General features: G+C 40.8%; 2 protein-coding genes across 7 annotated transcripts in view; one reads left to right on the top strand and one right to left on the bottom strand.

Moving 5' to 3' along the window:
- Positions 1-26,993, bottom strand: part of LOC133633868 (uncharacterized) — a 174,155-nt gene that overhangs the window by 35,085 nt on the left and 112,077 nt on the right. For 5 of the 6 annotated variants that reach the window (XM_062026628.1, XM_062026630.1, XM_062026624.1 and 2 more), the window contains exons 7-8: positions 20,235-20,290; positions 19,906-20,038 (exon numbers count right to left, since the gene is read on the bottom strand). The gene's annotated coding sequence lies outside the window, so the exon portion shown is untranslated. The remainder of the gene's footprint in view (positions 1-19,905; positions 20,039-20,234; positions 20,291-26,993) is intronic. The other variant, XM_062026626.1, reaches the window with a different exon arrangement.
- Positions 1-26,993, top strand: part of dchs2 (dachsous cadherin-related 2) — a 62,842-nt gene that overhangs the window by 16,562 nt on the left and 19,287 nt on the right. The window contains exons 5-12 of the mRNA XM_062026620.1: positions 1,735-2,736; positions 2,811-2,998; positions 6,797-6,896; positions 6,990-7,159; positions 10,512-11,334; positions 15,977-16,216; positions 19,941-20,075; positions 26,730-26,939. Coding sequence (XP_061882604.1) covers positions 1,735-2,736; positions 2,811-2,998; positions 6,797-6,896; positions 6,990-7,159; positions 10,512-11,334; positions 15,977-16,216; positions 19,941-20,075; positions 26,730-26,939 — 2,868 coding nt within the window. The remainder of the gene's footprint in view (positions 1-1,734; positions 2,737-2,810; positions 2,999-6,796; positions 6,897-6,989; positions 7,160-10,511; positions 11,335-15,976; positions 16,217-19,940; positions 20,076-26,729; positions 26,940-26,993) is intronic.

Below are 26,993 nucleotides of genomic sequence, written 5' to 3'. Positions count from 1 at the left end.
ATTATATTACGTAATTATTATACTGTATGTGAGTTATTTGAATGAATGGACAGACATATCTTTATGTGAGAAGATAAATTACATTATGTATGAATATGAATGGTTGGCATTAGAGATGTCAGATAATGGCTTTTTTGCCGATATCCGATATTCCGATATTGTCCAACTCTTACTTACCGATTCCGATATCAACCGATACCGATATATACAGTCGTGGAATTAACCCCTTAATTTGCCTAATTTTGTTGTGATGCCCTGCTGGATGCATTAAACAATGTAACAAGGTTTTCCAAAATAAATCAACTCAAGTTACGTAAAAAAATGCCAACATGGCACTGCCATATTTATTATTGAAGTCACAAAGTGCTTTTTTTTTCAACATGCCTCAAAACAGCAGCTTGGAATTTGGGACATGCTCTCCCTGAGAGAGCATGAGGTGGTTGAGGTGGGCGGGGTTGAGGTGGGGGGGTAGGGGGTAGGGGGTAGCGGGTGGTGTATATTGTAGCGTCCCGGAAGAGTTAGTGCTGCAAGGGGTTCTGGGTATTTGTTCTGTTGTGTTACGGTGCGGATGTTCTCCCGAAATGTGTTTGTCATTCTTGTTTGGTGTAGGTTCACAGTGTGGCGCATATTTGTAACAGTGTTAAAGTTGTTTATACGGTCACCCTCAGTGTGACCTGTATGGCTGTTGACCAAGTATGCCTTGCATTCACTTGTGTGTGTGAAAAGCCGTAGATATTATGTGATTGGGCCGGAACGCAAAGGAAGTACCTTTAAGGTTTATTGGCGCTCTGTACTTTTCCCTACGTCCGTGTACACAGCGGCGTTTTAAAAAGTCATACATATATTACTTTTTGAAACAGATACTGGTAATCTTGAAACCGATACCGATAATTTCCGATACTACATTTTAAAGTATTTATCGGCTGATAATATCGGCAGTCCGATATTATCGGACATCTCTAGTTGGCATTAATATGAATCAACAGATCCTTATGTAAAGAGACAGGCAAAGGTTCACATAATGTGTGTATTGTATATGAATGGACAAACTGAGATGTGAATGGGCAGACAGATGTTGATATGTACGTCTATATGAATGGACAGGGAATGAACAAAATGGCATTTATGTGAATTGGCAGAGAGATGTTGACAATTATAAGTGTATATGAATGGAAGAACATATCTTTAGGTGAGTAGACAAACAAATGTTAACAATGTGTCTTATGTTATGTGTGAATATGAATGGAAGACAGATCTTTGTGTGAGAAGACAGATTAAGCATAAATATGAATGACAGGCATTCATGTAATTGGACAAACATATTTCTATGGGCATAGACAGACTAATGTTTATATTTTTTGTGATGTGAATGGACAAACTGACTTTTATGTGAATGTACGTGTATAAAATGGACCGACGTCTTTTTGACGGACGAGAGACAGATGGTTACATTAAGGCACATTGCATGAATGGAGAACCTGACATTCATGTGAAAGGACAGACAGTTTTTAAAAAGGGACCGACAGATCCTTATGTGTGAAGATAGATGGATTACACAATGTATGAAATGGACAGGCATATCTTTATGTGAATAGACAGACAAATATTTAAATTATGGAGGGATATATCTTTGTGAGTGACTCGACAGATGTTTACATTATGTGCGTATGTATGAATGGACAAACCGATTGTTTAGTGGATAATTTCCCAGTTAATATGATCCTTATTTTGCAGGATCGGTATCCTACAGAATCTCCTCTGGTAACCTCCAGGGTCTGTTCCGCGTCCACGCCGAGTCGGGTCTAATCATCAGCGTCAAACCCCTGGACCACGAGTCGCTGCCTGGCGTCCTGCTCTTCGTTCAGGCCTACACCGACTCCTCCGACGTCTACAGCACCACCCAAGTCAACATCTCCATCCAGGACGTCAACGATGTGGCCCCCGTTTTCCCAAAGCCCAAGGACGCCATCACGGTGTCCCAGAACACCCCCCCGGGGACGGTGCTGTTCATCGCTCACGCCCACGACTATGACAGCGCAGCCAACGGGAGGGTGTTTTACTACCTGAAAGCTCGGAGCTACAACAACGTGTTTGTGGTGGATCCCCACTCGGGAACTGTCACCCTAAACCAAAGTCTACAGGAGGACCCTCAGCAGAGCTACGACTTGGACATCGTGGCTGAGGACGAGGGAGATCCTCCTCTGAGCTCCCCGCTGGCTCTAACCGTTAACGTTGACCGCACCACTTCCAAAGACGGCCTCGCCTTCGAGACTCTGGTCTACCAGGTGGAGATTGGCGAGGGCTACCGTAAGGATTCTAGGGTAATCCAGGTGAGGGCGCACCGGAGTCAAGGAGTCTCCCAGCCGGCCATCACTTACTCTTTGGTTGGAGACCAAGGATTCCCTCCTCCTCCCTTCAGGGTCCATCGCAAGACCGGTTGGTTGTATCTCTCGGACAATCTGGACTACGAGACGGAAACTACGTACCGGTTTGGAGTGTTAGCCGCCGCTAAAGAAGTGAACGCTACAGCCACGGTGATCGTTCTAGTTTTGGATATCAATGACAACGCTCCGAAATTCAGCAGAGACGTGTACTTCTTTACACTGTCAGAGGGAATGTCCCCACAAGGTCTGGCAGGACAAGTCACGGCCACGGATAAGGACTCTGGGAAAAACGCCCAGCTGTCCTACATCCTGCTATCGGACGGGAGGTTTTTCCGCATCGATTCCAAAACAGGTACAAGAGCCCTGGCGTCCTTTTTTTCATGTTTAAGGGTTCTCAACTTACTGTTCCTGTGCCCTGCCCACTAGGTGAGATCATCAACTGGGTGGCGTTGGATCGGGAGCAACACAGCCAGCACGCCCTCAAGGTGATGGTCACGGATCAGGGAAGTCCACGTCTCAACGCCACCACCACTGTCCAAGTCCTGGTCACGGACATAAACGACAACACACCGCAGTTTACGCACCTTCCTGCTAGCAAGGAGCGCAATGTTCAGGTAGACTACAGGTTTAGAATAAAAACATGAATAATTTTATTTGTATTTTAATATTAGCATTTATCCATGGATGTTAGGTAGGTGTACTGGAGAGGAGGCTACGCCGGATAGTCGAACCTCGGATTCAAGAGGAACAGTGTGGTTTTCGTCCTGGTCGTGGAACTGTGGACCAGCTCTATACTCTCGGCAGGGTCCTTGGGGGTGCATGGGAGTTTGCCCAACCAGTCTACATGTGCTTTGTGGACTTGGAAAAGGCATTCGACCGTGTCCCTCGGGAAGTCCTGTGGGGAGTGCTCAGAGAGTATGGGGTATCGGACTGTCTGATTGTGGCGGTCCGCTCCCTGTATGATCAGTGTCAGAGCTTGGTCCGCATTGCCGGCAGTAAGTCGGACACGTTTCCAGTGAGGGTTGGACTCCGCCAAGGCTGCCCTTTGTCACCGATTCTGTTCATAACTTTTATGGACAGAATTTCTAGGCGCAGTCAAGGCGTTGAGGGGATCCGGTTTGGTGACTGCGGGATTAGGTCTCTGCTTTTTGCAGATGATGTGGTCCTGATGGCTTCATCTGGCCAGGATCTTCAGCTCTCACTGGATCGGTTCGCAGCTGAGTGTGAAGCGACTGGGATGAGAATCAGCACCTCCAAGTCCGAGTCCATGGTTCTCGCCCGGAAAAGGGTGGAGTGCCATCTCCGGGTTGGGGAGGAGATCTTGCCCCAAGTGGAGGAGTTCAAGTACCTCGGAGTCTTGTTCACGAGTGAGGGAAGAGTGGTTCGTGAGATCGACAGGCGGATCGGTGCGGCGTCTTCAGTAATGCGGGCGCTGTATCGGTCCGTTGTGGTGAAGAAGGAGCTGAGCCGCAAGGCAAAGCTCTCAATTTACCGGTCGATCTACGTTCCCATCCTCACCTATGGTCATGAGCTTTGGGTTATGACCGAAAGGACAAGATCACGGGTACAAGCGGCCGAAATGAGTTTCCTCCGCCGGGTGGCGGGTCTCTCCCTTAGAGATAGGGTGAGAAGCTCTGTCATCCGGGAGGAGCTCAAAGTAAAGCCACTGCTCCTCCACATCGAGAGGAGCCAGATGAGGTGGTTCGGGCATCTGGTCAGGATGCCACCCGAACGCCTCCCTAGGGAGGTGTTTAGGGCACGTCCGACCGGTAGGAGGCCACGGGGAAGACCCAGGACACGTTGGGAAGACTATGTCTCCCGGCTGGCCTGGGAACGCCTCGGGATCCCCCGGGAAGAGCTAGACGAAGTGGCTGGGGAGAGGGAAGTCTGGGCTTCCCTGCTTAGGCTGCTGCCCCCGCGACCCGACCTCGGATAAGCGGAAGAAGATGGATGGATGGATGGATGGATGTTAGCATTAAAGATAGGTAGCGATTACGCTGTAGTTGCAAGTTAGCAATTGGTGCACCAGTTGAGAATACCTCAAAATGAAACATGGTTGGTTATAGTTTGTGGTTCAGGATAGACTCCGCCCACCATCAGGCAGTAGGATCATGTGATTTCCCTCAGCTAATCAGCAATGAAAAAATACAATAATAAAGGCAGAGGGCATAATAAGACTAAATTGAATTAAATCATTATTATATAATTAAGTATTCCACATTGTAGTGAACAAAACTCACAAAAATAGTAAAAATGATTCAATACTTTTACATTACACCGGGATATTTGGAAAATACTCTGAAATTTTCAGCAAAAATGAGCTTATAAAGTCGTACAGAAAAGTCGGACCGTCGCCAAACTAACAGCGATGACGATACAACTTGGAATGATTTGTGATGTCGCGGATTTCTGGCTGCTCAGTACAATTTTTTTTTTTTAAAAGATCGTAATGTACTCATGCATTTTTTGCCTGTCATCAAAAGATGTACACGTGCATTTTTACTGACTTGAAGCCCTAAATTGAAAAGAGGTTCGGAACCCAAATAGAAAAGACAGTAAATGCTGTTGAATTTTCAGCAAAAATGCGCTTTTTAAAATCGTAAAAAATGTCAAATCGTAGCCAAACTAACGAGGACGACAAAACATTTGAAATTCTCTGCGACGTTGTGTTTCTCTGTTCAGGCTGCTCAATGCAATGGGGGAAAGTCCTTTTTTTTAAAAAAAAAAAACATCGTAAAGTACTCATGCATTTTTAGCCTGTCATCAAAAGATGTATGCGTGCATTTTTTCTGACTTGAAGTCCTAAATTTAAAGGAAGTTGGGGACCCAAATAGAAAAGTAAATCGTTCTCACAGTAAATGTAGTATAATTTTCAGTAAAATGCACTTTTTAAAATCGTAAAAATTGTCAAATCGTCACCAAACAAACGACGACGACAAAATATGTGAAATTCTCTCTGACGTTGTGGTTCTCTGCTCAGGCTGCTCAATGCAATGGGGGAAAGTCAAATTTATTTTTTTTAAAATATCGTAATGTACTAATGCATTTTTCGCCTGTCATATATGCATTTTTACTGACTTGAAGTACTAAATTGAATAGAGGTTTGGAACCCAAATAAAAAAGTCAGTCTTTCTCACAGTAAATGCAGTAGAATTTTCAGCAAAAATGCGCTTTTTAAAATCGTAAAAAATGTCAAATCGTAGCCAAACTAACGACGACGACAAAACATTTGAAATTCTCTGCGACGTTGTGGTTCTCTGTTCAGGCTGCTCAATGCAATGGGGGAAAGTCAATTCAAAAAAATAAAACATCGTAATGTACTCATGCATTTTTAGCCTGTCATCAACAGATGTACCTGTATATGTGCATTTTTACTGACTTGAAGTCCTAAATTGAAAAGAGGTTCGGAACCCAAATAGAAAAGTCAGTCATTCTCACAGTAAATACTGTAGAATTTTCAGAAAAAATGCGCTTTTTAAAATCGTAAAAAATGTCAAATCGTAGCCAAACTAACGACGACGACAAAACATTTGAAATTCTCTGCGACGTTGTGGTTCTCTGTTCAGGGTGCTCAATGCAATGGGAGAAAGTCAATTTTTTTTTTAAAAGATCGTAATGTACTCATGCATTTTTCGCCTGTCATATGTGCATTTTTACTGACTTGAAGTACTAAATTGAAAAGAGGCTCGGAACCCAAATAGAAAAGTCAGTCATTCTCACAGTAAATGCAGTAGAATTTTCAGCAAAAATGCGTTTTTTAAAATTGTAAAAAATTTCTAATTGTTGCCAAACTAACGACGACGACAAAAAATTAGAAATTCTTTGCGACGTTGTGTTTCTCTGTTCAGGCTGCTCAATGCAATGGGAGAAAGTCCAATTTATTTTTTTAAAAGATCGTAATGTACTCATGCATTTTTTGCTCATCATCAAAAGATGTGTGTGTGCTTTTTACTGACTTTACCTCTTAAATTGAAAAGAGGTTTAGAACCCAAATAGTAATGTAAATCATTCTTACAAATAGCTAGCAGTAAATGCTGTCGAATTTTCAGCAAAAAGTCACTTTTAAAGTCGTACAAAAAAGTTGGATCATCACCTAACTAACAGCGGTGATAATACAACATGAAACTATTTACAACTTCACGGTTCTCTGTCCAGACTGCTCAGGAAGGTTAATAGATCGTAATGTACTCATGTATTTTTTGCCTGTCATTAAACGATAAACACAGGCTTTTTACGGACTAAACGTCTAAATTGAAAATAAATTGAGAACCCAACAGTAAAGTTCAGTCATTCTCGCAAACAGCTTGCAGTAAATGAGTACGCTTGTGAACGTAAACATTAACGTAAAATCTTTTGCTGAATTGTCTAACATTATTTGTAATTAATGACTTAAAAGTTTCTATTCTTTACAGATATTAGCAGGTATACCGACAGGAACCCTGGTGACAAACAGCTTCGCCAAAGACTCGGATGCGGGGGAAAATGGAACCGTCACTTTTACGCTGGTTACCCGTAAGTCATTTCTTTACAGAGTAATTACTGCGTTGAATTTATGGAGTATACAAACTGTTTTGTAACACTGATGTCTATTTGTCCGTTTCTCAGTCGGCGTCCAAGGTCAACGTTTGAGACATTTCGAGATTGACGGTAAAAGCGGAGACATCAGGACGACGTCCCTTTTTGAGAGAAACGTCGAAGCAGGTTACACCCTTAAAGTGACCGCGAGGGATGGAGGAACATCGCCACTAGAGGCCGCTGCTGTCATTCATGTGCAGGTGCGGTCAAACCTACAGTTATTATACTGCATTTTTCATTTAATTTATTTGAAAGTATTATTAGATATTAAGTAAAACATGTTTTAGACCCTTTTGTGCCTTTTAAAAAATGTAAGGCGGACATATTTTAGTGAAATTAGGGTTCATGGCTAATGTATGCAATAATTCTGTAAGCAGACCAGTTTGTCAGACGACTTCCCTTACATGTTCCCTATTTGATATTAATTGTAATTGAGTGCATTCCTCTATGTAGTATTAATTTTTACAATATAACACTATGTTGATTTTTTGCTACAATTGTACCAATAGCTTAGAGCTTAGAGTAGGAACAAACTGGTCTAAAATGTTTGTTTTAGGTATTTATTTGATTAAAAATAAACTGGACTTTGTACGTTTTAATGGAATAAAACATGCTACAGATATTAACGTGTACAATAAAATTTACATGTTTTGAACAACTACATGCAGGGGTGTCAAACTCATTTTATATCTGGGCGCCACATGGAGAAAAACCTACTCCCAAGTGGGCCAGACTGGTAAAATCATGGCATGATAACTTAAAAATAAAGACAACTTCAGATTGTTTTCTTTGTTTAAAAATAGAACAAGCACATTCTGAAAATGTACAAATCATAATGTTTTTTACACTTACATGTTGCGGTTAATAGTATTCTATCTTCATTTGTCGTTATTTATACTTTCTGGATAAATTATGTGATAATGTTCATCGGTCAACTCATTGGTGTTAATTTTCAATCTAGCAAGATAAAAAACATGATATCAAAATCAAATTACAGGATGTTTATTTATGTAGTTTGCTCATTTTCCTCGACTGGTGCACTAAAATTATGTGGTTTATTTTATTTTTTTACATATGTAGCATCATCTACAAAGATACAAATAATTGCTATTGCGACATCTAGTGGACACATTTAGAATTGCAGTTTCTTTAATTTATCATAATAATTTCAGCTCCTTTTTATACTTGGCAAACTCATCCTGCGGGCCGAATAAAACCTGTACGTTTGACACCCCTGACTACATGTGTAGATGAGATTCAGGAATTCATCCGCCATTTCTTTTTTTTCTATGAAAATGCCAGCACATTTTAAGATATTGTGGACTTCAGATGATGTAAATATGATGCGATGAGGTGGCGACTTGTCCAGGGTGTACCCCGCCTTCCGCCCGATTGTAGCTGAGATAGGCTCCAGCGCCCCCCGCGACCCCGAAGGGAATAAGCAATAGAAAATGGATGGATGGATGGATGGATGGATGAAATATGATATTACATCTATTGTGTGTCAAATCAATAAGAAGCTGATATAAAAAGCAAACCTACAGGATTTGTTTTGATAGCATCAAACCATGCAATGCACAGAGCCCTTAGTGGCCACATGCGTGGACAGCACCTTTTAGCTCTTATTTCCAAAATTATGTACACTACTGAATTGGGGTCTTATGGCCGCTTATGTGGACACTTATACTGCCATCTGGTGGTGTCAGAAGAGCATAACATACAATGGAATTTGGGGAAAAAAAGTGTAAAAATAAGAATTAGCATGTCACTAAACATGTTTGTTACTTATGGACTAAGTACATCATATCAAAAGATGATTCTTAGTTTTTATTTTAATTAGGGTCCATTAAGCCCAAATAGCAAAGAGACATTAAAAAAGCATGTAAACAAACAGCTTGGGCCTTAAAGGCCTACTGAAATGATTTTTTTTTATTTAAACGGGAATAGCAGATCCATTCTATGTGTCATACTTGATCATTTCGCGATATTGCTATATTTTTGCTGAAAGGATTTAGTAGAGAAAATCGACGATAAAGTTCGCAACTTTTGCTCGCTGATAAAAAAAGCCTTGCCTGTACCGGAAGTAGCGTGACGTCACAGGAGCTAGTATTCCTCACAATTCCCCGTTGTTTACAATGGAGCGAGAGAGATTCGGACCGAGAAAGTGACGATTACCCCATTAATTTGAGCGAGGATGAAAGATTCGTAGATGAGGAACGTTACAGTGAATGACTTGAGAGGCAGCGATGGACGTATCTTTTTTCGCTCTGACCGTAACTTAGGTACAAGCTGGCTCATTGGATTCCACACTCTCTCCTTTTTCTATTGTAGATCACAGATTTGTATTTTAAACCACCTCGGATACTATATCCTCTTGAAAATGAGAGTCGAGAACGCGAAATGGACATTCAGTGCCTTTTATCTCCACGACAATACATCGGCGAAATGCTTTAGCTACGAGCTAACGTGATAGCATCTTGCTTTAACTGCATATAGAAACAAAAGAAATAAACCCCTGACTGGAAGTATAGATAGAAAATCAACAATACTATTAAACCATGGACATGTAAATACACGGTTAATGCTTTCCAGGCTGGCGAAGGTTAACAATGCTGTGCTAACGACGCCATTGAAGCTAACTTAGCAACCTGACTGCACAGAGCTATGCTAAAAACATTAGCTCTCCACCTACGCCAGCCAGCCCTCATTTGCTCATCAACACCCGTGCTCACCTGCGTTCCAGCGATCGGCAGAAGGACGAAGGACTTCACCCGATGCGTTTGGCGGCCCGGAGACGTAGGAAGTCAAGGTGAGGTCGGCGGCTAGCGCGGCTGGCGCGGCTAGCGCTCCAACAAAGTCCTCCTGGTTGTGTTGCTGTAGTCCGCTGCTAATACACTGATCCCACCTACAACTGTCTTCTTTACAGCCTTCATTGTTCATTAAAAAAATTGCAAAAGATGTCCAGAATATTGTGGAATTATGAAATGAAAACAGAGCTTTTTGTATAGGATTCTACGGGGTACCATAACTTCCGTTACTCGGACTTCGTCACGCGCATACGTCATCATACCGCGATGTTTCAGCCGGATATTTCCCGGGAATTTTAAAATGTCACTTTATAAGTTAACCCGGCCGTATTGGCATGTGTTGCAATGTTAAGATTTCATCATTGATATATAAACTATCAGACTGCGTGGTCGGTAGTAGTGGCTTTCAGTAGGCCTTTAAGAGGTTAAGCAGCAGAGGAAAACATTGAACACTTTTAGTCGCACTTTGTTAAAATTGGTTAATTATGGTTCTTTTTTTTGTTTTTTTGTTAGGTTTCTCTTGTTTTAAAAGAGCATCTAGAAAACATAATTTTAAAAATACTTTTCACCTTCTGAGCCAAGGATGTCACTGTGGCTTGTGCAGCCCTTTGAGACTCTTGTGATTAAGGGCTATATAAATAAACTTTGATTGATTGATTGATTGATTGATTGATTGATTGATTGATTGAATGACCTTTTTTTTTTTTTTTGATGAATTAATCTTTAACTGATAAATCTCTGGCAGGTCTACATAGACGAGGACCAGTTTGGACATCCCGAGTCGCCAGTCCTGAGACGTTTCTCCGTAAGAGAGGACGTGGCTCCGGCCGCCGTCATCGGCTCAGCCGGCATCTCCCATGAAGTGAAATACCGCTATTCCGTCGCAGAGGGAGACGGGAGCGTCTTTTTTGGGATTGACGGCGAGTCAGGGGACGTCTACGTCAACCGGCCGCTGGACTATGAGTCAGCCGTGCAGTTCACGCTCACGGTTCTCGCTGAGGACCAGGGCGGGACGGGGAATGTGACGGTACAGGTGTTGGTGATGGTGGAGGACGTCAATGACCACGCCCCCTTGTTCCTGGATAAGCTGGCAACCTTTGCTTTGAGAGAAGACGCCGCTATCGGTTCACTGGCGTTCGCCTTTCACGCAACAGATGCCGATGGCACATACGCCAACAGCGCCCTGCGCTACTCCGTAACCTTTGACCCGGGCCTCGGCGGGCCGTCTTCTGGCTTCCCCTTTCAAATGAACCCTCGCACCGGCAGTTTGACCGTAGCGGCGCCGCTGGACCGCGAGACAAGCCCTGCCTTCGCTTTCACCGTGACCGCCGCCGACCAGGACGGGAGGCAGGCGTCCGTGGCGGCTCAGGTCTTCCTGCTGGACGTCAACGACGGGCGGCCCGTGTTCGTGTCAGCCGAGGCGGTCCAGGTGATGGAGGACGCGGCGGTGGGGAGTCTGGTGCATCGTTTTGTGGCCATGGACGGAGATGAAGGGGAGAACGGGGTCGTGTCCTACGTCATCCTGGCTGGAGACCGCGAGTCAATATTCTCTCTGGGAGAGGACACTGGTACGTATTATTCATTATTATATCATCTTTATCATAAGCAAGGACCCAGTACTCCATCACAAAGTTACAGACATGCTGTAGGCCAGTGCAAGAACCCTATCAATTTTGACAGGTATCAAATGGCAACGATTGAAGAGAAAAGTACAGTTCTGTTTCTAAATTCTGCACAAAATATGAAAATAGATGACTGACATGTTCCTATAATCAAGACAGAGATCGGACTTCATATAGAGACCTCAAGAGAAAAGCAAGAACCCTATCTTTTTTGACAACTATCAGGGACAAAATAACAGATGTTAAGAGAAAAGCAAAAAACCCTATCAATTTTGACAGCTGTCGGACTTGGTACAGCAGAGACGTTGACAGAAAAATAAGAACCCTATCAATTTTGACAGACACTAATTGGCAGCAATCTCAAAAACAAGAACCCTATCAATTTTGACATATCGAACTTGAAATAGAGATGTTAACAGAGAAACAAGAACCCTATCAATTTTGACAAATATCAGACTTGGTACAGCAGAGACATTAGGAGAAAAGCAAGAACCATATCAATTTTGGCAGATATTAGCCGGAATGACAGAAACTTAAAAAGAAAAGCAAGAACCCTTTCATTTTTGACATAACAATCAGAGACAAAATAACAGATGTTAAGAGAAAAGCAAAAAACCCTATCAACTTTGACAGCTGTCGGACTTGGTACAGCAGAGACGTTGACAGAAAATTGAGAACCCTATCAATTTTGACAGACATGGATTGGCAGAAATCTCAAGAGAAAAACAAGAGCCCTGTCAATTTTGACAGCTATCAAACCTGAACTGGCAAGGATGTTAAGGGAAAAGCAAGAACCCTATCAATTTTGACATACACAGAATGGCAGAAATCTCAAAAACAAGAACCCTATCAATTTTGACATACACAGAATGGCAGAAATCTCAAAAACAAGAAACCTATCAATTTTGACATATCAAACTTGAAATAGAGATGTTAACACAGAGACAAGAACCCTATTCATTTTGACAAATATCAGACTTGGTACAGCAGAGACATTCGGAGGAAAGCAAGAACCATATCAATTTTGGCAGATATTAGACGGAATGACAGAAACTTAAAAAGAAAAGCAAGAACCCTTTCATTTTTGACATAACAGTCAGAGACAAAATAACAGATGTTAAGAGAAAAGCAAAAAACCCTGTCAATTTTGACAGCTGTTGGACTTGGTACAGCAGAGACGTTGACAGAAAATTGAGAACCCTATCAATTTTGACAGACACGGATTGGCAGAAATCTCAAGAGAAAAACAAGAGCCCTGTCAATTTTGACAGCTATCAAACCTGAACTGGTAAGGATGTTAAGGGAAAAGCAAGAACCCTATCAATTTTGACATACACAGAATGGCAGAAATCTAAAAAACAAAAACCCTATCAATTTTGACATATGAAACTTGAAATAGAGATGTTAACAGAGAAACAAGAACCCTATTATTTTGACAAATATCAGACTTGGTACAGCAGAGACATTCGGAGAAAAGCAAGAACCATATCAATTTTGGCAGATATTAGACGGAATGACAGAAACTTAAAAAGAAAAGCAAGAACCCTATCATTTTTGACAACTATCAGAGACAAAATAACAGATGTTAAGAGAAAAGCAAAAACCCTATCAATTTTGACAGCTGTTGGACTTGGTACAGCAGAGACGTTGACAGAAAAATGAGAACCCTATCAATTTTGACAGACATGGATTGGCAGAAATCTCAAGAGAAAAACAAGAGCCCTGTCAATTTTGACAGCTATCAAACCTGAACTGGCAAGGATGTTAAGGGAAAAGCAAGAACCCTATCAATTTTGACATACACAGAATGGCAGAAATCTCAAAAACAAGAACCCTATCAATTTTGACATATCGAACTTGAAATAGAGATGTTAACAGAGAAACAAGAACCCTATCAATTTTGACAAATATCAGACTTGGTACAGCAGAGACATTCGGAGGAAAGCAAGAACCATATCAATTTTGGCAGATATTAGACGGAATGACAGAAACTTAAAAAGAAAAGCAAGAACCCTTTCATTTTTGACATAACAATCAGAGACAAAATAACAGATGTTAAGAGAAAAGCAAAAAACCCTATCAATTTTGACAGCTGTTGGACTTGGTACAGCAGAGACGTTGACAGAAAAATGAGAACCCTATCAATTTTGACAGACATGGATTGGCAGAAATCTTAAGAGAGAAACAAGAGCCCTGTCAACTTTGACAGCTATCAAAACCTGAACTGGCAAGGATGTTAAGGGAAAAGCAAGAACCCTATCAATTTTGACATACACAGAATGGCAGAAATCTGAAAAACAAGAACCCTATCAATTTTGACATATCAAACTTGAAATAGAGATGTTAACAGAGAAACAAGAACCCTATCAATTTAGACAAATATCAGACTTGGTACAAATTCAGACTTGGTACAGCAGAGACATTGAGAGAAAAATATGAATCCTATCAATTTTTGACAGACACAGAAGGGCAGAAATGTCAAGAGAAAAACAAAAACCCTATCAATTTTGACCAATAGCAACCCTGAACTAGCAAGGATGTTACGACAAAAGCAAGAACCCTATCAATTTTGACAACTATCAGAGACAAATTAACAGTTTTTAAGAGAACAGCAAGAACCCTATCAATTTGACAGCTATCGGACTTGGTACAGCAGAGACACTGAAAAAAAAAAGAACCCTATCAATTTTTAACAGACACAGAAGGGCAGAAATCTCAAGAGAAAAACAAGAACCCTATCAATTTTGACAAATCGCAAACCTGAACTCGCAAGGATGTTACGAGACAAGCAAGAACCCTATCAATTTTGACAGACACAAAATATCAGGAATCTCTAAAACAAGAACCCTTTCATTTTTGACAGATATCAAACTTGAAATAGCAGAGATGTTAAGAGAGAAACAAGAACCCTATCAATTTTGACAGATATCAAATATAGAATGTCAGGGACTTTAAAAGAAAAACAAGAACCCAACCAATTTTGACACATATCAAATTTGGAATGGCTGGGACTTTAAAAGAAAAGCAAGAACTCTATCAATTTTGACAGCTATTAGACTTGGTACAGCAGAGACATTCAGAGAAAAGCAAGAACCATATCAATTTTGGCAGATATTGGACGGAATGACAGAAACTTAAAAAGAAAAGCAATAAGCGTATCAATTTTGACAACAATTAGAGACAAATGAACAGTTTCTAAGAGAACAGCAAGAACCCTATCAATTTAGACAGTTATTGGACTTGGTACAGCAGAGACACTGAGAGAAAAATAAAAATCCTATCAATTTTGACAAATAGCAAACCTGAACTGGCAAGGATGTTACGAGAAAAACAAGAACCCTATCAATTTTGACAGATATCGAATATAGAATGGCAGGGACTTTAAAAGAAAAACAAGAACCCTACCAATTTTGACACATCAAATTTGGAATGGCTGGGACTTTAAAAGAAAAGCAATAACTCTATCAATTTTGACAGCTCTTAGACTTGGTACAGCAGAGACGAAATGACAGGCTTATTGCTTTTCTTTTTAAGTTTCTATCAATTTTTGACAACTATCAGGGACAAATTAACAGTTTTTAAGAGAACAGCAAGAACCCTTTCAATTTTGACAGCTATCAGACTTGGTACAGCAGAGACACTGAGAGAAAAAGAGGAATCCTATCAATTTTTGACAGACACAGAAGGGCAGAAATCTCAAGAGAAAAACAAGAAAACTATCAATTTTGACAAATAGCAAACCTGAACTAGCAAGGATGTTAAGAGAAAATCTATAACCCTTCAATATTACCAGAAACAGAATGGCAGAAATCTCAACAGGAAAAGAAGACCCCTATCAATTTTGACATATATTAAAATGACCATAACTTATGGAGAACAGCAAGAATACTATCAGTTTTGACATCTGATAGCAAGAACCCGATCAGTTAAGAACTTTATCAATTTTGACAGCTGTCAACCATGGTACAGCAGAGACATTCAGAGTAAAGTAAGAACCCTATTAATTTTGACAAGATAAAACAAAATGCCAGAAATCTCAAGAAAAAAAGCAAGAACCCTATCAATTTCGACAGATATCAGAGACAGAATGGCAGCGACTCACAGTTCTCTTCAGAGGCAATTCACAATACTATCCATGAAAACGAGTGCCCTTTCAAGTCGTCGCTCTTGACATGTTTCTAAAGCAAGAACCCTATCCATTTTGACATATGTCATACACTGGATGGCTGAGGTTGCTTAAAGCAAAGATGACCTCAGATGAATAATACCAAAGTCACCACTGCAGACTTTCAAGGGTTGTTGACATAGAACTATGCTGCACAAGAGCCCTATTGGTTTTGAAAGATACACAAGGCAGCTGCAAACGCTGTACATTTTTCCCTGCTCTGTTATTCCCAGTATTGAACGAATGACTTGAAATGTTCAGAAACGTTGGCCCTAGTCTAAACAAGAACACTATCGGTTTTGACAGAGGACACGGGACAAAGTTGTAAAATAAGACAACATCAGGAGATATCCACTTTTAGTCAATAAAATGTGACGTATGTGGAGGCAAGACAACTATTGATTTTTAAAGTTGTGCTTTCAGGTCTCTTGCTGCTCTCCGCACCTTTGGACTTTGAGACGGAGCGTTCCCACCGACTGACGGTTGGCGCGGTGGACGGCGGCCGGCCTCCGCTCTCCTCCACTCAGACTCTGACGGTGGACGTGGTGGACGTCAACGACCGGGCGCCCGTCTTCAGTCGGGACGTCTACGCCGCCGCCGTGTCTGAGAACATGGAGCCTGGACAAGCGGTGGTCCGAGTGTCTGCTGATGACCACGATTCAGGTGACATTTCCATTCCGGGGGCCGATGCACGAGTGATTTCAACTAAACCCTGTGTCTTTTATCCAGATCCTCACCAAAATACCAAAATGTAGAATGTCCTTCTTTGACCTATAAATGTTACTCAGCATTTTTTGTGGGGGAGTTTTAGCACTTCCTATAAGTTGTAGTTTTGCACTTTTGGTATTAATTTAACCTCAAATAATCCAGTTTTACTACACGCTCAATGTTATGTTTGACATACCTTTGTCATAATATAATAATTAGGGATGTCCGATAATATCGGACTGCCGATATTATCGGCCGATAAATGCTTTAAAATGTAATATCGAAAATTATCGGTATCGGTTTCAAAATAATCGGTTTCAAAAAGTAAAATGTATGACTTTTTAAAACGCCGATGTGTACACGGACGTAGGGAGAAGTTCAGAACGCCAATAAACCTTATAGCACTTCCTTTGCGTGCCCGCCCAGTCACATAATATATGCGGCTTTTACACACACGTAAGTGAATGCAAGGCATACTTGGTCAACAGCCATACAGGTCACACTGAGGGTAGCCGTATAAACAAGTTTAACACTGTTACAAATATGCGCCACACTGTGAACCCACACCAAACAAGAATGACAAACACATTTCGGGAGAACATCCGCACCGTAACACAACATAAACACAACAGACACAACAGGTTGTCCAGAACCCCTTGCTGCACTAACTCTTTCGGGACGCTACAATATACACCCCCCGCTACCCCCACCTCAACTCCGCGACCCCCCCAACCCGTGTCCACCTCAACCTCCTCATGCTCTCTCAGGGAGAGCATGTCCCAAAGTCCAAGCTGCTGTTTTGAGGCATGTTAAAACAGCATGACCTCTTTTTCGCGATTTAAACGGTTCGTACAGCCGAAAACAACGCAAGCATCGGGGGGAATTTTTCTCCGAGAAAGGCTAAATGGCGCCTAGTACCCATTGACAACAGACGCTGGTTTGACCACCACGCATACTTAATGATCCGGACGTGACGTCATTTAAATCGAAGCAATTAGGAGTTTATTATGTTATTGGGAGGGTCATATTATCGTTGTTTTCCTCCTTGTAGGGTATGTGTGCATCCATGGGCCGTCACTGACACCTAGTGGCCAGTTTATGTTACTACATACATTCCCACAATTACCTGTGCTTTAAAAAAAATTAAAAAAAATTAAAATGGCGCCATAGATTCGACTAATTGTCTATTACGGGCAAAATGTAAGGAATGAGATTGGACCGTGACAATCCTCAGTCGAAGATAAACTTGATTATTTCAGTTAGAGATGTCCGATATCGGCCGATAAATGCTTTAAAATGTAATATCGGAAATTATTGGTATCGGTTTCAACCTCCCGATTTTCCCGGGAGACTCCCGAATTTCAGTGCCCCTCCCGAATTTCTCCCGATTTCCACCCGGACAATATTATTGGGGGCGTGCCTTAAAGGCACTGCCTTCAGCATCCTCTACAACCTGTCGTCACGTCCGCTTTTCCTCTATACAAACAGCGTGCCGGCCCAGGCACATGATATATGCGGCTTTTACACACACATAAGTGAATGCAATGCATACTTGGTCAACAGCCATACAGGTCACACTGAGGGTGCGTATAAACAACTTTTGAGTTGAGTTGAGTTCAGTTTGAGTTTATTTCGAACATGCAAGCATACTTTAACACTGTTACAAATATGCGCCACACTGTGAACCCACACCAAACAAGAATGACAAACACATTTCGGGAGAACATCCGCACCGTAACACAACATAAACACAACAGAACAAATACCCAGAACCCCTTGCAGCGCTAACTCTTCCGGGACGCTACAATATACACCCCCCGCTACCACCAAACCCCCCCACCCCCAACCCTGACCACCTCAAACCCCCCCCACACATCTCCCGAATCCGGAGGTCTCAAGGTTGGCAAGTATACTCTAGTATACTCTGGACTGAAGCTGTGTGCCTTCATTGTTTTTGTAGCTGTTGTTTTGAGGCATGTTTAAAAATAAAAATAAAATAATGCACTTTGTGAAAGTCAAAGTATAGTATTTCCCATAGTTGTAGTGGGTATCTGGATTATCTCAGGGAGAGCATGTCCCAAATTTCAAGCTGCTGTTTTGAGGCATGTTAAAAAAAATAATGCACTTTGTGACTTCAATAATAAATATGGCAGTGCCATGTTGGCATTTTTTTTCCATAACTGGAGTTGAAGTTGTTCTCTTATTTTTGATTGATTGATTGAAACTTGTATTAGTAGATTGCACAGTACAGTAGTGGTGGTCAGCGGACCGATTGGTACCGGGCCGCGCAAGAAATAAAAAAATAAAACAAGTTTTTTTTGTTTTTTTTAAATTAAATCAACATAAAAAACACAATATATACATTATATATCAATATAGATCAATACAGTCTGCAGGGATACAGTCCGTAAGCACACATGATTGTATTTCTTTATGAAAAATAAAAAATAAAATAAAAAATTCCACCACATAACCCCCCCCCCCCCCGGTCCGTGGGACAAATTTTCAAGCGTTGACCTGTCCCCAGCTGCAGTACATTACATATTCGGTACAATTGACCACTAAATGGTAACACCCGAATAAGTTTTTCAACTTGTTTATGTCGGGGTCCACATTAATCAATTCATGGTAAAGTTACATTGTTTAATGCATCCAGCGGGGCATCACAACAAAATTAGGCATAATAATGTGTTAATTCCACGACTGTATATATCGGTATCGGTTGATATCGGAATCGGTAATTAAGAGTTGGACAATATCGGAATATCGGATATCGGCAAAAAAGCCATTATCGGACATCTCTAATTTCCGTGTATTAATTATAATTGGCGAAGTTGGTAGAGTGGCTGTGTCAGCAATCGGAGGGTTGCTGGTTACTGGGGTTCAATCCCCACCTTCTACCATCCTAGTCACGTCGGTTGTGTCCTTGGGCAAGACACTTCACCCTTGCTCCTGATGGGTGCTGGTTAGCGCCTTGCATGGCAGCTCCCTCCATCAGTGTGTGAACGTGTGTGTGAATGGGTGAATGTGGAAATACTGTCAAAGCGCTTTGAGTACCTTGAAGGTAGAAAAGCGCTATATATATGTATATGTATAACCCATTTATCATTTATAATTATAATATTTTCCTCATTATTTTCTTTGCTGATTGGCTGATTTAGTTCAAGGCCTGTTAAAGATCACACTTTTGGTGGGGTTTTTTTTCCCAGTTGATTTGTTTTAAGGCTTTGATTACACCCGACCCTGTGTGTCCATGTCCAACTGAGCCCGAACATCCCTCCTAATCTCACACGTCTGACCTCCAATCACTGCCTTGTTTATTCTAACACGCCTTCTAAATCCCGTTTATTTAGTCTCCCGCCGCCGACGGTGCGTCCGTTTGAATGTTGCTGCCTAGACGGGATGGGGGGGGGGGGGGGGGGGTGCTGATATAGGAGGGCTCCGAACATTCTTTGGGTGAGAAGTGTCCAAGAACAGCAAGCATGTCGCTCCTCGGGGAGATCTCAAAGGTCTCGTGATGATTTCTATAATCCGAGCCATCTGTGCTAATAAGGCTCGCTGTTTTCTTCCTGGAGAGGCAGATCGAGCCCGATTGGATCCACCTTTGTGCTTACCGCAATCACACCGAGAGATGTTTTCCTCACCTTGTTTACACTTGCTTCATGATTATGTCCCTCAGAGGAGAACGCCGTGGTGTGGTATAGTCTGTCGCCTGGACCGGGCTACGAGTTCTTCAGCATCAACCCGTCTAGTGGACTCATCAGCACCGCCTCCGTCCTGGACAGAGAGAAGCAGCAGCAGTTCACTCTCAGAGGTAGGACCACTCTCCCGCACCCCCCAGTTGTACTGCCCTGGAAGCATTCAGCGGGGATAAAGCGCTTTCAGATGTTCTATCAGAATATTAGTCCAGTCAGCAGCGTGGTGAGTAATTAGACCTGATAATGAAACGTAATAACAGGAAAGGACAAATCACCCGAAAGTGCGCCAGTCCCAGGTTGGGTTTTCCATCGGAGAGGCTGAGGTGTATACCTGCAAAATTAGCAAAAAAGCTCAATCAATCAATCAATCAATGTTTATTTATATAGCCCTAAATTACAAGTGTCTCAAAGGGCTGCACAAGCCACCACGACATCCTCGGTTCAGAGCCCACAAAAAGGCAAGGAAAAACTCACAACCCAGTGGGATGTCAATGTGAATGACTATGAGAAACCTTGGAGAGGACCGCAGATGTGGGTGACCCTCCCCCTCTAGGGGAGACAGGATGCAATGGACGTCGAGTGGGTCTAGCATAATATTTTGAAAGTCCAGTCCATAGTGGATCTAACATAATAGTGAGAGTCCAGTCCAGGGGTCACCAACACGGTGCCCGCGGGCACCAGGTCGCCCGTAAGGACCAGATGAGTCGCCCGCGGGCCTGTTCTAAAAAAATAAAAAATAAAAAAAAATAAAAAATTTAAAAAAATAAAAATTATTATTTTTTTTTTTAAATTAAATCTACATAGAAAAAACACAAGATACACTTTCAATCAGTGCATCAACCCAAACAACCTCCCCCATGCACACTCATCCACACCCACTCACACAAAAGGGGTTATTTCTTTCTGCTACCAATATTCTGGTTCCCACAACATAGACAACACATCTGCAAGGGACACAGTCCCTGAAGCACACATGATTGTACAGGCTGCTGGTCCACTAACATTTTCATTAATTACTATTTTTTATGTAATTATTTTTATATTGTTTTACTTTCTTTTTTATCCAAGAAAATGTTTTTTATTTATTTATCTTATTTTATTTTTTAAAAAAGGGCCTTATCTTCAACAGACCAGGTTGTCAATTAAATTAGATTTGTTTAAAGGGTTTTTTAAACGAGGCCCAGGCCAGATAATGTCCAAGTCGGACTCAGCAACACACACCTTCATTCATGTACACAGAAAAAAATTAGGGAACACAACAGATTGCATATAATTTATAAACAAAATTACATTTTCAAAATAAGCATTTATGTACAGTCCAGATTATGTCCAGGTCACTCAAATTAGGGAACACAACAACAGATATCATATAATCTATAAACATAATTATACTTTCAAAATAAGCCTTTGAGGACTTCTCGTCTTTTTTTAAAATGTTTTTTGGCATCATTATCGTTTTCAACCATGTAACTTTCTAAAGTTAGAAAATACTGAATAAATGTTTTAAAGAAAGTAATACTAAGTGAATATCTGTTTTTGGCCTTAAAAATAAACATTTTACCGAGTACTGTAATTAAATTGACTAAATCATGATTGTCAATGAACTCTCCTAAAATAACAGAAACCACATTAAGCTTCATAAACAAACCAATCCTTAAACACATTTTTTCAACTTCCACCCAAAACAAAGACACAATATGACAATACCAAAACAAATGCAGGGTGGATTCAGGCTCCTGACAACAAAATCGGCAATCATCTGACTCTGTCATATTCCATAATTTTAACATTTTCCCTGTGGGTAAGAAGTTATAAATAATTTTAATTTGAAAATAACGATTTTGCACATCGATAGTGGTTTTATAGATTAGTTTGAATATGGCATCCCATGGCAACGGGCAGTCAAAAAAGTCCTCCCATTTTCCATTTGTGTTGTATGAGGCAGCCTTCAAAGATTTCTTTATTAAATAAAAATTATATATTTTTCTATTTATTTTAGTTCCTTTTTGCCAACTAGAATTTCTTATTAGAGTTTTACAAACTAATAATTTAGTAGTTCCATAATTAATTATTTGTTTCCATTTTTTCCGAATGACTCCAGTTAGTTGATAAAATGAAAAGCTTGAGCAAGCATCACCATACATAGCTCTAAATTCATCATACTTCATAATTTTACCATTCTCATTGATAATATCATTGACAAAAATGATTCCTCTTTCAAACATATTTTTCCAAAAGAAAGGCTTTCCATCTATTACAATATTAGAGTTCATCCATATTAACTGCTGCAAAATATCGTCTCTTTTTTCTGGCACATAAAATTGAAAACACCACTATGAGTGGATTGTTTCCTTTATGAACCCCGCCATGTTTCCCAGCAGACTCTCTGGGAGGGGATCACTTGTAAAAAAGGATACCATTTCTTTTGACACAGTACATGTTTTTTGTCCAACAGGACATTTGTGTACCACTCAATGTTTAAATACATCTTTGGAACAATTGATGCTTTTAAAGACAGACACAGAGCTTCAAGGTTGAGAAGTTTCAAGCCCCCATATTCATACTCTTTGTACAAAACCTTTCTTTTAATCTTTTCTGGTTTGCCGTTCCAGACAAAATCGAAGACCCTCCGCTCATAAATCTTAAAAAAGTTTTGTGATGGAGCTGGTAATGACAAAAACAAATAAATAAATTGAGGAATAATTAACAAGTTGGCAATAGACATTTTACCATACAAGGTTAGGGATTTCCCTTTCCATAATTGCATAATTTTGTCCAGCTTTCTTAGTCGATTATCATAATTTACTGAGCCTAGATCTTCCAGATTTTCTGGGACAACAACACCAAGTATGTTAACTGGTCCATCTGTCCACAAAACAGGCACTTTGCATTCCATTCGAAAGGACGTTCCCTTTAGATTTCCGATCCTTAACATTTTACATTTATCATAATTAAGCTTAAGGCCAGATTGCTGTGAAAATATGTCCAAAAGATTAAGAAGGTTCCGCAAACAATGAGGAAAAATCTTATCTTTGTGAATCAGCCTTTTCTGACATGAACTTCATCAAGAACAAACACAGAACACGCCTCACTGATGCACATCTGCAAGACTCACTCAGAGTTGCAGTGTCAAGTTACACACCAGAGTACAACACACTAGTTAACAGCATGCAATGCCAGGCTTCCCACTAACTGACAAAGAAACAGATAACAGATTTGGTGTCCAGTTCAAAGGGTGACATGATTTAAAAATGTGAGAGTTTACTTTTGTATTTTACATGAGTTATTATTTGTACAAACATGGTGCAAAGTAATTCATGATTTGTTAAAAAAAATGTTAGTGGCTAGCTAGTTAAAATGGGATATTGTGATCTCACAAGACTGTCTTAGAAGTGATCATTTGAAAATGTTCAATTTGAAAAATGTGCACTTAGAGAAAATATAAAAATAAAGTGTTGCATATTGATATTTATCTGTTTCTATATATATTTATTGTGAGAAATCATTAAGATGATCAATGTTTCCACAAAGATAAATATCATTAATTATTAATAATAACAGAGTTAAAGGTAAATTGAGCAAATTGGCTACTTCTGGCAATTTATTTAAGTGTGTATCTAACTGGTAGCCCTTCGCATTAATCAGTACCCAAGAAGTAGCCCTTGGTTTCAAAAAGGTTGGTGACCCCTGGCCTAGATCTTCCAGATTTTCTGGGACAACAACACTAAGTATGTTAACTGGTCCATTTGTCCACAAAACAGGCACTTTGCATTCCATTCGAAAGGACGTTCCCTTTAGATTTCCGATCCTTAACATTTTACATTTATCATAATTAAGCTTAAGGCCAGATTGCTGTGAAAATATGTCCAAAAGATTAAGAAGGTTCCGCAAACAATGAGGAAAAATCTTATCTTTGTGAATCAGCCTTTTCTGACATGAACTTCATCAAGAACAAACACAAAACACGCCTCACTGATGCACATCTGCAAGACTCACTCAGAGTTGCAGTGTCAAGTTACACACCAGAGTACAACACACTAGTTAACAGCATGCAATGCCAGGCTTCCCACTAACTGACAAAGAAACAGATAACAGATTTGGTGTCCAGTTCAAAGTGTGACATGATTTAAAAATTTGAGAGTTTACTTTTGTATTTTACATGAGTTATTATTTGTACAAACATGGTGCAAAGTAATTCATGATTTGTTAAAAAATGTTAGTGGCTAGCTAGTTAAAATGGGATATTGTGATTTCACAAGACTGTCTTAGAAGTGATCATTTGAAAATGTTCAATTTGAAAACTGTGCACTTAGAGAAAATATAAAAATAAAGTGTTGCATATTGATATTTATCTGTTTCTATATATATTTATTGTGAGAAATCATTAAGATGATCAGTGTTTCCACAAAGATAAATATCATTAATTATTAATAAGGTAAATTGAGCAAATTGGCTACTTCTGGCAATTTATTTAAGTGTGTATCTAACTGGTAGCCCTTCGCATGAATCAGTACCCAAGAAGTAGCCCTTGGTTTCAAAAAGGTTGGTGACCCCTGGTCCAGTCCATAGTGGGGCCAGCAGGAGACCATCCCGAGCGGAGACGGGTCACTAGCGCAGAGATGTCCCCAACCGATGCACAGGCGAGCGGTCCACCCCGAGTCCCGACTCTGGACAGCCAGCACTTCATCCATGGCTGCCGGACCTGTGCCCCCCCCTCCACAAGGGAGAGGGGGGCAGAGGAAAAAAGAAAAAAAAACGGCAGATCAACTGGTCTAAAAAGGGGGTCTATTTAAAGGCTAGAGCAGTGGTTCTTAACCTGGGTTCGATCGAACCCTAAGGGTTCGGTGAGTCGGCCTTAAGGGGTTCGGCAGAGGTCAAAACACACCCGACTCATCGTGTAAATACAAACTTCTCCTTATCGGCGTATTATGGATACGGCAACAGCTGACTGATTTGCATGTGTGTAATTTGTTGTGAGTTTATTCACTGTGTTGGTTTTGTTCTTTGAACAAGGTGATGTCCATGCACGGTTCATTTTATGCCCCAGTAAAAAAAAACATGGTAATACTTTAGTATGGGGAACATATTCACCATTAATTAGTTCCTTATTAACATGCAAATTAGTAACATATTGGCTCTTAACTAGTCATTATTAAGTACTTATTAATGCCTTATTCTGCATGACCTTATTATAACCCTAACCCTCTAACCCTGACCCTAACCCTAACCAAATTACTCTAAATTAAGTCTTTATTACTTAGAATATGTTCCCCTAGTGTCCAAATAACTCTAAATTAAGTCTTTGTTACTTAGAATATGTTCCACATACTAAAGTGTTACCAAAAACATATAACTTTGTCTTGAATTAGAAAAAAAAACGTTTTACTTTTAACTAAAGAAGGGTTCGGTGAATGCACATATGAAACTGGTGGGGTTCGGTACCTCCAACAAGGTTAAGAACCAATGGGCTAGAGCAGTGTTTTTCAACCTTTTTTGAGCCAAGGCACATTTTTTGCGTTGAAAAAATGCAGAGGCACACCACCAGCAGAAATCATTAAAAAACAAAACTCAGCTGACAGTAAAAAGTCGTTGTCGCAAGTGTTGGCTATGAATTCAAACCATAACCAAGCATGCATCACTACAGCTCTTGTCTCAAAGTAGGTGTACTGTCACCACCTGTCACATCACACCCTGACTTATTTGGAGTTTATTGCTGTTTTCCTGTGTGTATTGTTTTAGTTCTTGTCTTGCACTCCTATTTTGGTGGCTTTTTCTCTTTTTTTGGTATTTTCCTGTAGCAGTTTCATGTCTTCCTTTGAGCGATATTTCCCGCATCTACTTTGTTTTAGCAGTCAAGAATATTTCAGTTGTTTCTATCCTTCTCTGTGGGGACATTGTTGATTGTCATGTCATGTTCGGATGTACTTTGTGGACGCCGTCTTTGCTCCACAGTAAGTCTTTGCTGTCGTCCAGCATTCTGTTTTTGTTTACTTTGTAGCCAGTTCAGTTTTAGTTTCGTTATGCACAGCCTTCCCTAAGCTTCAATGCCTTTTCTTAGGGGCACTCAACTTTTGTTTATTTTTGGTTTAAGCATTGGACACCTTTTTACCTGCACACTGTCTCCCGCTGTTTCTGACATCTACAAAGCAATTAGCTACCGGCTGCCACCTACTGATATGGAAGAGTATTACACGGTTACTCTGCCGAGCTCTAGACAGCACCGACACTCAACAACAACACATCATTTGCAGATTATAATTACTGCTTTGCAAAAAATATTTTTAACCCAAATAGATTAAATTAGATCATCTCCCACGGCACACCAGACTGTATCTCACGGCTAGTGTGCCGCGGCACAGTGGTTGAAAAACACTGGACTAGAGTATACAAATGAGTTTTAAAATGGGACTTAAATGCTTCTACTGAGGTAGCATCTCTAACTGTTACCGGGAGGGCATTCCATAGTACTGGAGCCCGAATAGAAAACGCTCTATAGCCCGCAGACTTTTTTGGGCTCTGGGAATCACTAATAAGCCGGAGTTCTTTGAACGCAGATTTCTTGCCGGGACATATGGTACAATACAATCGGCAAGATAGGATGGAGCTAGACCGTGTAGTATTTTATACGTAAGTAGTAAAACCTTAAAGTGACATCTTAAGTGCACAGTCAAAAAAGTCAAGGCAAAGATGAAATATGTGGAAAAGTCAAGGAGGTTCAGCTTCTAAAAAGGAGGTTTTATATGTCTTGTGTTTCTCATTAATGTCTTCAGTCCAAGCTCGTGACAGCGGCTCGCGGCCTTTGTCGAGCGTGGCCACTGTGCTGTGTTCCGTGCTGGACGACAACGACAACCCTCCGGACTTCGCGCAGTCCTCCTTCCAGATCAGCGTGCCGGAAAACCTGCCCCCCGGGGTCCTTCACACGGCTCAGGCCTACGACCCGGACCGAGGCGAGAACGGCACCGTGCACTACTCCATACAAGGTGAGACGACGGCAGGACGAATGATGAATGAATAGAGACGTTAATTATTGTGTA

This window comes from Entelurus aequoreus, linkage group LG18, assembly GCF_033978785.1.
Source record: "Entelurus aequoreus isolate RoL-2023_Sb linkage group LG18, RoL_Eaeq_v1.1, whole genome shotgun sequence".
Classification (NCBI taxonomy): domain Eukaryota; kingdom Metazoa; phylum Chordata; class Actinopteri; order Syngnathiformes; family Syngnathidae; genus Entelurus; species Entelurus aequoreus.
Note: the sequence above shows the minus strand (reverse complement) of the source record. Positions and strands in the feature narration are given on the sequence as shown.